This window comes from Mastomys coucha, unplaced genomic scaffold (assembly GCF_008632895.1).
Source record: "Mastomys coucha isolate ucsf_1 unplaced genomic scaffold, UCSF_Mcou_1 pScaffold13, whole genome shotgun sequence".
In the NCBI taxonomy this organism is placed as follows: Eukaryota; Metazoa; Chordata; class Mammalia; order Rodentia; family Muridae; genus Mastomys; species Mastomys coucha.
The window spans coordinates 11,505,478-11,519,138 of NW_022196895.1; the positions used below are offsets into that span (position 1 = coordinate 11,505,478).

A 13,661-nucleotide genomic window follows, 5' to 3' on the forward strand; every position below is an offset into this window, starting at 1 on the left:
TCAACAGAGGAGTGGATACAGAAATTGTGGTACATCTACACAATGGAGTACTACTCAGCTATTAGAAAATGTTTTCTATGCCTTTAGAATGAGATTTTACCCCTTCTTCCACTCCTATAACCCATATTTTTTTTTCAGAGTATTGTGAATATAATTCCTTATTATTATATCTTTGTCCTTGGATTGTTAACAGTTCTTCCACCATGTCTTCAAACCTTGATATTCTGTCCTTTCCTTGATCTATTATTGCTAAGACTGCAGAATGCTTGATTGATTTGACTTTATTTCTTGCATTTCAGGTTGATTTCCCCCCCCCTTAAGTATTTGTTGAAATATTTTTTCATACAATCCATACCTTATCATTTGCTCATTTGTGTTTTGGACATACTTCTAATCATTGTTTTGAGTTCTCTGAGCTTTCATCCGATTGACTCACTAGATGTCTTTGCTGAAAAATTGAGAATTTTTGAAGGAGCTCTGTTCTCTTGGCTTTTTGTGTGTTTCATGTTAAACCGTGTTGGGATTTATGTATTTGGTGTTATTTCTTTATTTGGTTTATTTATTTTTTTCAACTATATGCTTTTAGTTTAGGAATTTGTAATGTCGTGGGAATTGGGTGTGAAAGTTCGAGAATGTGTAGTTCCAGAAAATAATTCCTCAGGTCAGGGGCCCCTGGGTGCCTAGTGTCTACATCATTTCTGGGGTATGATTTTAATTGGGAAGGCATTCATAGCTGCTTGATAGTAGTTAGCATCATGCAATTTTCATACTAGACAATTAATAATACTGACCATTTTGACTTTAATTACTTTTGGAAGATGAGCAACTATATTGTTTGTATGTATTATGTATTGTGTATATGTATATATACATATGCGTATGTATATATGTATATGTACATACTTACATAATTAAAAATAACAAAGTTTTAAAAAAGATACATTGAATTTTGTCAAAATTATTCTGTTTCTATATGAGATGTTCATATAGTTTTTGTGAGTTTTTTTTCCTGATGATAGGGTATTTTACTTAATGTTTAGTTATTGAACCAACCTTTGAGATAATGTCCTGTTCTGTGTATAATACTTTTGCTATGATATTAGATTTAGTTTCCGATAATTGATCAGGAATTTTTGTATGCATGTTCAGAAGGGTTTATAATTTGTTGTGATCTCTTTGCCTGTTTTTAGTATGGCTGATACTGACCTGACAAAATGAGTTAAATGTTATTTACTTGAAGATGTCTAAACTTGGGCTTATTATATGAATGCTTTTTTGATTTGTTATTTTCATTTTTAGATTTCCATTTAAATTATCTATTTCTTCATGATAAAGCTTAGTACTTTGTATATTTCTATGTATTTGTCTCTTTCATTGATAAATTTATCTGGCTTATTGATTTACAGTTGTTTAGGATTCTTCCTGTACAGTTTGCTCAGAATTCCTTACTGCATCCTTGGATGCTCCACATAGTAGTTTCTGAGTCTTTTTGCTTAGTTAACTTGTCAGGTTTTTGTTTTTGTTGTTTGTTTTGTTTTGTTTTCGAGACAGGGTATCACTATGTAGCAGTGGCTGTCTTGAAACCCACAGAAATCTTCCTGCCTCTGCCTTCCAATCCTGAGATTAATCCTGTGTCACCGCACTTTGAGACTCGCAGTTTTGATACTCTTTTCAGTTGGTCAAGTTTTGGACTCATTAATTTTTCTCAATTATTTTTCTGTTCCATATTACATTTATCTTTGTTTTACTCTTTACATTTCTTTACATGTAATTGTTTTAGTTTTTATTTTGCTCTATTTCCAGTGTTACAGGGTTATGGGATATTAATGGTTTGAGATCTTTTTTTCCAGGCAGTGTTTCTTTCTGTAGTTTGAGTGCTGGGTGTGTGGCACCACCCACTGCCCTGCTCTGGTTTAAGATCTATTTAAGATTGAGTTTTTTGGGTTTCTTTTTTTTTTTTCTTTTCTTTCTAGACAGGATTGCTCTGTGTATACCTGGCTGTCCTGGAACTGACTCTTTAGACCAGGCTGTCCTTGAACTCAGAAATCCACCTGCCTCTGCCTCCCAAGTGCTGGGATTAAAGGTGTGCTAAGATTGAGTTTTGTAGGTATAAATTTTCTTGTAAAAATTACTTTTACTACACCCCACATATTCTCATTGTTACTTATCTATGTATATTTTCAATTTCCTTTTAATTTTTTTTAATTGACCTGTTGGCTTCTGAATGTATTTCTTAATATCTGTATATTGTAAATTTATCAACTCTTTTCCTGTTACTAATTTTTACTTTCATCCTATTTTAGTTGGGCTCAACATATTTATGATTTCAGTACTTTTAAATTTATCAGGGCTAGTTCTGTGTACTAATATGTTTTATTTGTTTTTAGATTTTATTTATATTTTTAATTGAGTATCTGTCTTGTTTGTCCGTTTGAATGTATGTATATGAGTGCTTTCAGAATTTAGATCCCCTGGAGCTATAGTTACAGGTGATTTTGAGTCTCCTGATGTGAGTACTTGATGCTGTTAATGAGCTCAGTGTATTTTGAAAGAGTAGCAAGCATTCTTAACCTCAGAGTCATCTCTCCAGCACCTCCATCCAGCACGTATTACTGATTGGCCTGAAATTTGCCGTAAGCAAATTCAACCAGGCTGACTTTGAGTTTGCAGTCATTTCTGTAAACTTCCTGAGTGCTGGGATTACTGTATACCATCACACCCAGTTTAAACAGTCCATGTTTAAAATTTTTCTCTACAAGTTAATTTGTTGGATAAAATATTCTCTGAATGAAATTCTCTAAGTTTATTTGATTTAAACTGCTTTTTAAGTCTTTGTCTTCCTTATTGGTATCCTGTGAGTGTTTGGTGGTGTTGCTAGGCATAGTCCTCATAGTAAATGCTCCATCTTCATCTATATTCCCTTCCTTGATCTGTCTAGTTCTATACTTTCAGTGAAAATGGAGATTTTACAAGTGTTGAACTATTTTTCTTTATTTATATTTATTTACAATTTTTTTTTTATGTATTTTAGGCTCTGTAGTTTTGTTATCTGTGATAAAATCTGGTGGTTGTTTCTAGATTCCTGTGTGTAAGTTGCTAACAGGTTGCTTGGTTCATTGTTAAGGCAGGGGTATGTATGCATAGTATGTGCAGATGAAGGTCTAAGGTTGCCAAGTGCATTTTTAGGAAAAACTGTGTGTATAGCCCAGAATACATAAAATTCAAGGTTACCCTAGACTCAACTGCTTCAGTTTGGTGCATTTGTATTTTAAATATTGCAGCTTCTTCATTTTTTGTATTCCTATTGGTAGGATTTTTCTTCTTGATTCTGTTTTGTTTAATAATAATATGACTACTTTAGCTTCTATTTGCTGTTGTGTGATATGTTTCTTATTTTGTTACTTTTTTTTTTTTTTTGAGAGTGGGTTTTCATATTTAGCTGAGATTGTCCCAGAGTCACTGTATAGGTCAGGATACTTTTGAATTCTCAGCTTCCCACATGCTGGCATTATGGGCTGAACTACAATACCCAATTTCAAACTTGCTATATTTTTAAATCTCAGACAAGTCTTAGGAAAATAACAAATGATTAGGTATTGCTTTATCCAGTCCTATACTTTTGATATAGTTGAATTTATTTTTGTTTTCTATTTCCTTGTGTTTTATCTTTCTTTTGTTTCAATTAAGAGGATTTATTTTTGTATGCCATAGTTTCTTCACTTAATTTTTCAGCATTTTGAGGTCAAATCAGTTCCTCTAAGGAGATATTTAGCATGGGGACAAGACTGTGGCATGCTGCTCTTTGAGTGACATCTTTACTATAGGAGCAAGCTACTGTGTGGACCCGAGTGGTACTTTTGTCTTTCCCACTGTTTATTCCCCACAGAGATGCCTTATAAAAGAGCCAGAGTTAGGGTCCTTGGGATCTAACTATTCTTAGTTAATGTGATCCCACCTGAGGGATCACTTTAGGGAGTGGGAATTCTGGGAAGGAAAAGAGCATTATCTTAGGGTGAGCCTGCCTTCCAATGGAATGCCCTTCCAGATCCTTAATCTGCCTAATGTAGTTAACTCTTAAGGGACATATTATGTCTCTACCTATACAAGTGTTATGCTTGTAATGTTTTGGGTTTTGGAGCATATTGAATGCTTTCATAGTTTCAGGTTAAAGATGTTCTGGAAAAGTCTTTGCAAATATTGTAAAATTTTGAAATAGTCATTTTGATGAGAGATGCTCAATCTGTGTGACATGTCTTCTAGGAGTTTTCTATTCCATTCTATTTGATCAGCTTATGTAGTATCGTACTGTTCTTATACCATCTTTAAAATGATACTTTGTTTTATGTGTATGATCGTTTTGTCTGTGTATGTCTGTGCATCACCTGTTTGCAGTGTTCTCAGAGGCTTGAAGAGGGCATCATTTCCCAGGAACTGGAGTTCAAGAGAGGGTTGCAGGACTCCATATGGGTGCTAGGAATAGAGCTCCAGTCCTCTGCAAGAGTATCAAGTACTATTGAGCCATATCTCTAGCCTCCTGTCCATCTTAATGTAGCATTGTAGTGTCAGTATCATGAAGGAAAAGTATTGACCTTCAGGAACATGTTTTCATAGGCTTAGATTTAAAAATATTTTTGTATAGCTATTTTTTTTTTTTAATGCAGGCTCTTACCCTGATCTGGCCTTGGGCCTATATTCCTTTAGGCTCAGCTTCATAGCATAGTCCTAGAATTACAGGTTTATGCTGCATGCTCAGCTGAAGTAGCTTTGAATGAAAACATTTTACCATCTTACATTAATTAGTGAACACAAAGTTCATTATATGTTAGGCATTTATTCCAAGCATTTCCCAGTGTTGAAGTGAGAAACAACAGTATGTGATGTTTGTGTTTTATTTAACAGCATCAGAGTCACTGTTGTTTTTCTTTTAATTATAGGAACAGTTTTGATCAAAAGTAACAGTGGTCAGTTGATGCTGGTATCTCCTCAGCAAGCTGTAACAGGAGCCAAGACCACAAGTAACATAACTCCAAGACCAGCAGTACCAGCAAACCCTCCAACAGTCAAGATCTGTACAGTGCCGGTAATCTGCCTTAATCTTCTTAGTTTTCAGCTACTATCTTCATATAAACTTGTATATGTTTGCCAGTAAAAATTTGAGATAGTTTTGCTCAATTTTAAAATTAAGTGTGAATTTGGATTTGATACTTGGTAATTGCTAAAATAATGAAAGTAGTATCTTCATACTCAGTGATTTTATTGTCAAAGGATGGTGTGCATCTGCTGAAAGAAAATCTCCATTGTGAATTAGGTATTTGGAATGTGTGTATATGTGCTTATGTGCCTTCATGTGTCATCCCATGTGGGGTGTGCAGGCCAGAGGCTGATGCCCATTGGGTACCTTCCTCAGGTGCTCTTCAGTTTATTTTTTCAGCTGGGTTTCTCTTTGACATTGAAATTCACAGGCAGACTAGACTGGCTGGTCAGCAACTCCCCAGGATACTCCTCTCTTTGCCTCCATGGCAACTGCCCACTTGTTTTCCTTGTTTTGGTTTTTATTTTTTACACAGTGTTGGGGGTCTCAACTCAAACACTTTACTGAGTGAACCATATTCTCATCTCTGTTTCACTCTAGATTTATAGTTAGTAAGACTATTTAAAGTCTTCATTTTCATCTATACATTATAGAAATTACTTCTACATAATTCAGGAATCTGCTTTAATATCTCATTAGTTTTGCCTTGTTTGATGTGACTTATATAGATGTTGTTGGTCTTTTTATGTAACTAAAATTTAGTGTGTGTCAGTGAGTTTAAAAAAATATTCCTATGAATACTTTTATTTAACTAGAAAATGCTGGCTTTGAGTAGATAATTTTGATTGGTAAAGTACTTGAGGGTTTGAGTTTGGTCTCTAACACTCACTGTATGCCAGGAGCATAGATAGCATATACCTGTAATCATAGCACTGAAATCAAGAGGATTCCTAGGGTTTGCTGGCAGCTGGTGGAGCCAAATTCAAGAGCTCCAGGTTCAGTGAGAAATAGTGTCTCAAAAATTAAGTCAGGGGGCCGGGTAGTAGTTGGCTCATTCCTTTAATCTCAGCACTTGGGAGGCAGAGGCAGGCAGATTTCTGAGTTGGAGGCCAGCCTGGTCTACAGAGTGAGTTCCAGGACAGCCAGGACTACAGAGAAACCCTGTCTTGAAAATCAAAACAAAACAAAAAACAAAACAAAACAAACAAAAAAAGAAGGCAGAGAACAATTGAGGTACATAGTGTCAAAGGTTGACTCCTTCTTCCCCTTCTCCCCTTTCCTCGTCTCCTCCTTCCTTTTCTTCTTTAACTTTTTTGTTTGCCTGTGTGTATGTGTGTAGAGGGTGATGTGCATGCCATGGCTGCACTTGTGCAAGTCAGAAGTCACTTCTCTCTTGATAGGATGGAATTCAGATCATTATACTTTGTGGCAAAGTTCCTTTACCCTTTGTGCCATCTTTCCTGTCCTTCCAAATTTGAGACAAGTTGATAGATTAGTTATTTTCTCTGTCAGTAGTACATTTTCCTTTCTCTAATTTTGTTTAGCTGTGGATGGACAGATTTTAAGTAAGAATTTATGTTTTCTATATGACAAATCAAGTTTACAATTTTATATTTTATTATTTGTGAATGATATGTGCATATGAGTGTGGGTGCATACAAGCTGCAGTGCTCATTGGGGGGGCTCAGAGGATTCAGCTTTGTCTTTTCACCATAGGATCTGGGGATCATACTCAGGATGTCAGGTTTGTATCCTTTGAGCAGTTTTACTGGCCAAAGTTTAAGATTTCAATTCTGAATGTTATAGAGATTACTTAATTGGAGAATTACTATAAAAGAAAAGGTTAGTTTATGAATCACTTGCCTTCCTTAAGAAATGTCAGGTGATCAACTGAACAGTTAAGCTTATAGTATAGAATGTTCGTAAAGTTCGGTATATACCAAATAAATTTGCTGAAAGTCTTTTCATTTTGTTCACAATACTGGTTGATTTAAAATGAGTAATATTGACTGGGTGTAGTGGCATGTGCCTTGAGGCAGAGGCAGGTGGAGCTCTGTGAGTTCCAGGCCAGCCAGGCCTATGGATTTATGTCTAGACTAGTTATACTTGCACAGTGAGACCCTTTCTCAAAAAGTAAGTAAATGAACAAAGTGACTAGTGTCAATAACTGTGTTATCTTTGTCCTTTCCCCTCAGAATTCTGGCTCACAATTAATGAAAAAAGTAGCAGTGGCTCCTGTTAAAAATTTGACACAGATAGGAACTACTGTGGCAACCACTGCCTCCAGTACTTCCTCAGGACAAGTAAGTGGTGTGTGTGTGTGTGTGCCTACTGGCTTTCTCAATTATTTCTTGCCAGGTATTTTAGCATCTATGAGACAGTGAAGGTATATAATATATGATGCTGTTTATCAGACAGTGAACTGTTAATGCAGAAATAAGAAAAAGTGGGCCAGGCGGTGGTGGCTCACGCCTTTAATCCCAGCACTTGGGAGCCACAGGCAGGCAGATCTCCGAGTTGGAGGCCAGCCTTGTCTACAGAGTGAGTTCCAGGACAGCCAGGGCTACACAGAGAAACCCTGTCTCCAAAAACAAAACAAAACAAAAAACCCAAAAAGCAAACAAACAAAAAAGAATGAATCCCTACTCCTGTAATAGCAGCCGTAACCCATTTACAACCAAAAAGTACTGGTCTTAATCACTTCTTAAAGGTCTTCTTGATACCAGTATAATGAGAATTATATTTCAACATGAGCTTTAGAAAGAATATTTGAATCATAGAATCCTCTATTATGTGATTAAAAACTACATTTTTCAGATGATGAGAATTAATTACTGCTCTCACGGTTCAGACTCATCTTTCTTGCTCATCTGTGGACATAGGCACCTGAAGTACCAGATGGCAGCTTTCGTAGCTGGTTTCTCATGGGAATTGTTTTCCTTGTGAGTAGAGTGGAAAGCACAGGCAGGGTTCCCCTGAGGTTATCAGGAGAGTAAGGCTCTATTCCTTGATCGATGTATATGTCCTACTCTGGGGACAAAGTACCACATAGAAGGTTTTGACTTAGTGATTTTACTGAGTTTGAGAGGATAGAATCCCATCTTTAATAAAGAGTATTGCCTCAGTTTATCTGCTTGCTGCAATCTAGGCTAATACTAGGCTGTTCTAATATTAGCCTAATGCTGTGTGTGAGCCACTAGTGATCCCATGGTCTGGGAAACTGTCATGTTTTCTTTGTCATGAAGATGATGCATCTTCTTGTTGCTTACTTAGATACAATACTATATTTATTTAATTATACTTTTTACATACATTCTTTTCTACTATCTGGGTCATAAGCAATAAGTCTGATTAAAAAAACAGTGCATTAAAAAATAATGGCTAGCTATTTTTGAGCACTTATTATTCTTTATACTTTAAGGTATCTTTTAATCCATCAATCACCTCACATCATCCTTGTTAGTAAAAGTATTATCTCTATATATGTGATAATGTTAGAGAGGCTAAGAAACTCCAGATTTCTACTAACATGTAGAAGAATAGGGATTTTAGCCTCAGTGTCTTAACTTGAAACTATTCTTGAACTAGAGTACTGATTAGTCCTGACTCTAGATTCTCTCTAGAATGTGCATATTTTCCTATTAATAGGTGTCAGAATTTGTTTAAAATGACTTGGGAAACTTGTGTTATTGTTGCAAATATGACACAAAAACTACTTTGACATCTTGTGTTCTGAATTAGTTTATATTTAATTATGAAGATATAATTAGGCCTATTGTTAAGAACATAAAGGTATAAATAATTTAGAATTAGTGTTTCTAATTAATAAACAAGCCTAATGTAATTGCTCAGATAGGTACAGAAAATGACCTTGAAGAGCAGCATGATATAGTAACACGTGAATAACTGATTTTTACACAGATCTGTTTCACATAGAATCTTGCCCTTTTTTCTACTGTTTCCAAGATATGTTTAATAGATGCAGTTCAGTTTTGCTAAGATTGGAAATACCATTGACTGGTCTAGAATATTTCAGTCCAAGAGAGAGTTACGATTGAGTTTTAAAAACTCCAATAACTGCAGTAGAAACATCTATGCCCCTTAAAATTTGTCTTAGAAGTTATACATATTTGGTAAAGTACAGATAGTTGCTTATGTTAGAAAGGGTTATGAAACGCAACTTTGTGTTGGAGTGTGTTTTCCATCATTGTAACAAGTAACTGAGATAAATCAACTTGAAAAGTTTTATTTCATCTCACAGTTTTGTAGATTGTAGGCCATTCCCTATTGCCCTATAGCATTATAATACAAATCATGTGTATGATGTAAGAGGTAGTTCACTTTATAACAGGAAGCCAAAGACAGGAGGAAGGGATTGCCAATCCCTTCAGTGCACAGCTGTAATGACTGGGTTCCACTAACTTCCATTTCTTCAGTGTTCTATCATTGCACTGTAGTGTCATGTGGCTGGGCCACAAGCTTCAGAATGCAGGTCTTTGGAGGTGATTTAAGACTCAAACTAGAACATGATGAAAGAATAAAATATCTACAGGGAAGTAAGGTACCTTTGAGTACTTTCTCTGCTCACAGACAACAGAATATTTGAGAGCTCACATTTCACTGGATACTGTTTGCTTAGTATACAATGGTCAGTACTGCTCTGAGGAACCATTCACCAGGCATTGAAGGCCATCATACTCACTAGTTAAAATTACAAACTACCCCTTTCTAAATGCAGTGTTATAGATTATATGACTAACTATAAGATGGGTTTTCTCTAGTATTATTATTAATCTTGAAATAGATGAAATAGGGTCTTATGTAGTATATAGGCTTAAACTTAGTATGTACCTGAGGTTGATCTTAAATGACTGATTCTCTTATTTCCACCTCCAAGTGCTAGGACTCCAGATACGTGAATTACTTTTTATCTCTGAAGAGTCTTCCTTACTGTTACAAATAATAAAAGTTTAATAGTCTAGAAGGATTCAGAAGCCATGTCATAGGATTTGTCTCTGGAAAATATGAAAGACTTCAGATTGGGGAAGAATTCACGTGGATACTGCATTTGAAGCTTTCTGCTTTACCTAATGAAATAGGACTGATTTTAGTTGTGATTTCTAATTTTACCTTTAAAATTTTTTATTTTTAAAATTTTGAAATATTTTTAAAAATTATTTTATGTGTATGGATGCCTTGCTTACACGTATGTATGTATGTATGTACTGTGTGTGTTCCTGTTGCCTAGGGAGGCCAGAAGAGAGGGTTGGATCACCTCTAACTAGAGTTAGAGACAGCTGTGAGCTACCCTGTGAGTACTGGGAATTGAACCCAGGTTCTCTGGAAAAGCAGCCAGTGATCTTAATCACTGAGCCATCGCTCCAGGGCCTGAATTTTACCTTGGAATTTCATCCTTAGTCATTGTTCATAGGTATTTTAAATTTATTTCCCTTTTTACCAGAACAGTCTGTCTGATGTTCATACCAGTTTCTCTGAAGGGAAAATTTTGGTGTTCATGTACCTGTCTTGACATGTACAGAAAAAAAACCCTTTTCTTGAGTATATAAGCATCTCAGATAATTTGTGTGGTAATGTTGTTAGTCTTCTCTGTACATGTTATTCACTCTACCCAACTTTTCTTTTTTTCTTTTCCTTTTTTACATATAAAAATAATACAGAGTGGGATACTTTATTCAATATGATACAATCTTTAAGGTCAAGAGTATATAAAACTATTCTATGTCACATGGTGCACTGTATAGTAGGAATAAATCTTTCTAGAGCAGGAAGTGAGAGGTCTGTTCCTAGAGAGATCACCAGTTAGTGTAGTTTAAAGCCACGTGTTCTGCTGAATCCAGGCTATACCCAATCTTTCTTATGTAACTTTTAGTATATTTGTTGCTTTATCTCTGTGTGGTTTTCTAATTTTTTACCATAGCTTACAGTTTTTGTGTTAAGCTTTCTGTCCTGTAGGTGGTGCTAAAGTCATACTACCTCATTCTGATACATGTAGACATGAATGAAATTCCTTTTAGTGTGGAAATAAGACATCCCTCTCTTGTAATGCTTTTATACTTATACTGATGGTTCACATAAGATTACCATAGCTGAGCATATGAAAAGTAATTGATAACTCTGTTTTATACTTTAAAAAAACAGGAAAGTTTATATAAACTACAGAGGCTTGCTATTACAGATATATTTTTGGAGAAACACAAACGTGTGTGTGCATGTGTGTCTGAATTGTCTTGTATGCTCACTTGCATATGTATGTGTGTTGAATAAAATTTTCCTCAATTGCTCTCTACCTTATTATTTAAGACAGGGTTTCTCACTGAACTTGGAACTTGCCATCTGGCCTGGAACTGGCCCCCCCACCCCCAAACACTGGGATTAGTGAGGTGTATCACCATGCCCAGCTTTTATGTGGGTCTAATGATTGTAACTTTATACCTTATGTTTGTATTCAGATATTTTCCCAACTCCATTAATATTTTAAGGACTTTTCTTGTGACACTTTTTCACAGAACACCCTACGGATAGTAAGCAGCATTCCTAGTTTTGCTTTTGCAGATGGGAGCCAGTATTAGAAGTTTACCTTGCTGGTAACTAATGCTGTGTAGTAGATGACAATGGAGAGTAGAGTGTGGTAGCTGAGACTGAAATGCAGGTCTGTCCTAGGCCAGAGTTCTGATAAATTGCCTCAGATTATTATACCCTCACTTGAAAGCAGAGATGCCAAAATTCATTTATCTTTTCAGTGTAAAGCAAAGTACCCAGTAAGGTATCACAACAATACCTGTTTAACTTTATGTTGATTTAATTAATTTCAGCCTGTGGCTGTACCAAGCAGTGTTGTCACAGTTACTCCTGCAAAGCCAGTGAATGCTGCATCCATCCTGAAGTCATCAAGTTTGGGAGTGTTACCTACCCCCTCGAATGACCCAGGTCTTAGAGCCGAGACTTCAGTGGCTGCTCAGACAGGTCTTCCTCCGGTAAACTTTCACTTACATCCGTAAACATTTCCTTGCTGTGTTCTAATTTCCAGTTACTAACATTTGTGATTATTTTTTCTATATCAGACAGTGCTAGAAAATGTGAAAAAATGTAAAAACTTCCTTTCAATGTTAATAAAGCTAGCATGTAGTGGATCACAGTCTCCAGAAATGGGAAAGAATGTGAAGAAGCTGGTGGAACAACTTCTGGTAAGTTAGTATTGTATAATTCTGCAAGCTTTATGAGAGTCTAGAGGACATTGTATGGGAAATAGTGATGTTTTAATGAGATTTGTTTATAAGTATATTTGTTAAAACTTTTTACTTCACTAAAACTTGATCATTACTACATAAAATAAATCTTTAATATATTTAATTTTCATCATATATCTAAGATAAACATTTTGAATATTATTTTTATGTCAGTCTTTTCTATATATATGTTGTATACAGATAGCAACAGCTATAAGTTCATTAAATATTCTTTTTAGTTTATGACCTGTTTATCTCAAACCAACAGACAGCAGATCTCAAATATGTTGGCAGAGGATTCTTTAATATTCTTAAAAATTAGAATTCCTTAATGTGTTTTATTTTTTGTGGCCCTGAAATTAAACCTAAGTATTAAAAAACTATTTAACTAAGAATTACAAAACGGTTGTTTGTTAACATGCATAATATTTAAAGAAAAATTACAATCTCCAAATAACAAAACTGAGTGGGAAATGATACTGATTTGCATTTTGTAAGTTTGAGGCTGCTCTTAATAGAACCTGACTGGATATTTTCCCATATTCTATTTTGTGATGGTTTGTTAGAGAATTTCTGTCCTCCTGTAGAGAGACAGTTGGAATATTGAACATTTTGATAACTTTCTCTAGATCCATGTGGATCTTTAGTCTACTAGTTTATTTTTACACTGTGAATGAATGTCTTTAGTGATATATAATTTTTGTAACAGAATGCCTTGTTTGAAACAAAATGTTGAGTTGCGCGGTGGTGGCACATGCCTTTAATCTCAGCACTTGGGAGGCAGAGGCAGGTGGATTTCTGAGTTCGAGGCTAGCCTGGTCTACAGAGTGAGTTCCAGGATAGCCAGGGCTACACAGAGAAACCCTGTCTCAAAAACCAAAAAAAAAAAAAACAAATCCAAAACAAAACAAAAAACCAAAATGTTGATTCTTTGTATTATGCAGATCTAAAAGTTTTCAGATATTTAATATATTAAGCTAATGTGATTCCTAATTTCACTCAACTTTCCATATATGTGTCTGTATATAGCTATAAATCTCTATCTACATGTATCTTCGTTCCTACATCTTTTGAATGTGGCTGTGGTGCAAGTAAGTGTGTATATGCCATACACAGATGCCAGAGGAATGCATCAGGCTTCTTTCTGTGTCACTCTGCTTCATTTGTTTGAAGCAGAATCTCTCGCTGAATCTGAAGTTCATGATTTTTGGCTAGGACTGGCAGCCTGCATACTCTAATAATCCTGTGTGCTCTGAGAGCACTCGGGTTCTGGGTGCATGGGGGATTATACCTGATATGTTGATGTTGGGATTCTAATTCAAATCTTTGTTACACAACACAGCAAGCTCTTAATAGTAGCCACCTCTCCAGTCCCCCAAGCA

The 13,661-nt window shown here is 35.5% G+C and overlaps 1 protein-coding gene across 1 annotated transcript in view; it reads left to right on the top strand.

Annotated features, from left to right (window-relative positions):
• Positions 1 to 13,661, top strand: part of Taf4b (TATA-box binding protein associated factor 4b) — a 115,466-nt gene that overhangs the window by 11,978 nt on the left and 89,827 nt on the right. Inside the window, exons 2-5 of the mRNA XM_031365034.1 lie at positions 4,935 to 5,080; positions 7,228 to 7,335; positions 11,866 to 12,027; positions 12,115 to 12,237. Of these exons, the coding sequence (XP_031220894.1) occupies positions 4,935 to 5,080; positions 7,228 to 7,335; positions 11,866 to 12,027; positions 12,115 to 12,237 (539 nt within the window). The remainder of the gene's footprint in view (positions 1 to 4,934; positions 5,081 to 7,227; positions 7,336 to 11,865; positions 12,028 to 12,114; positions 12,238 to 13,661) is intronic.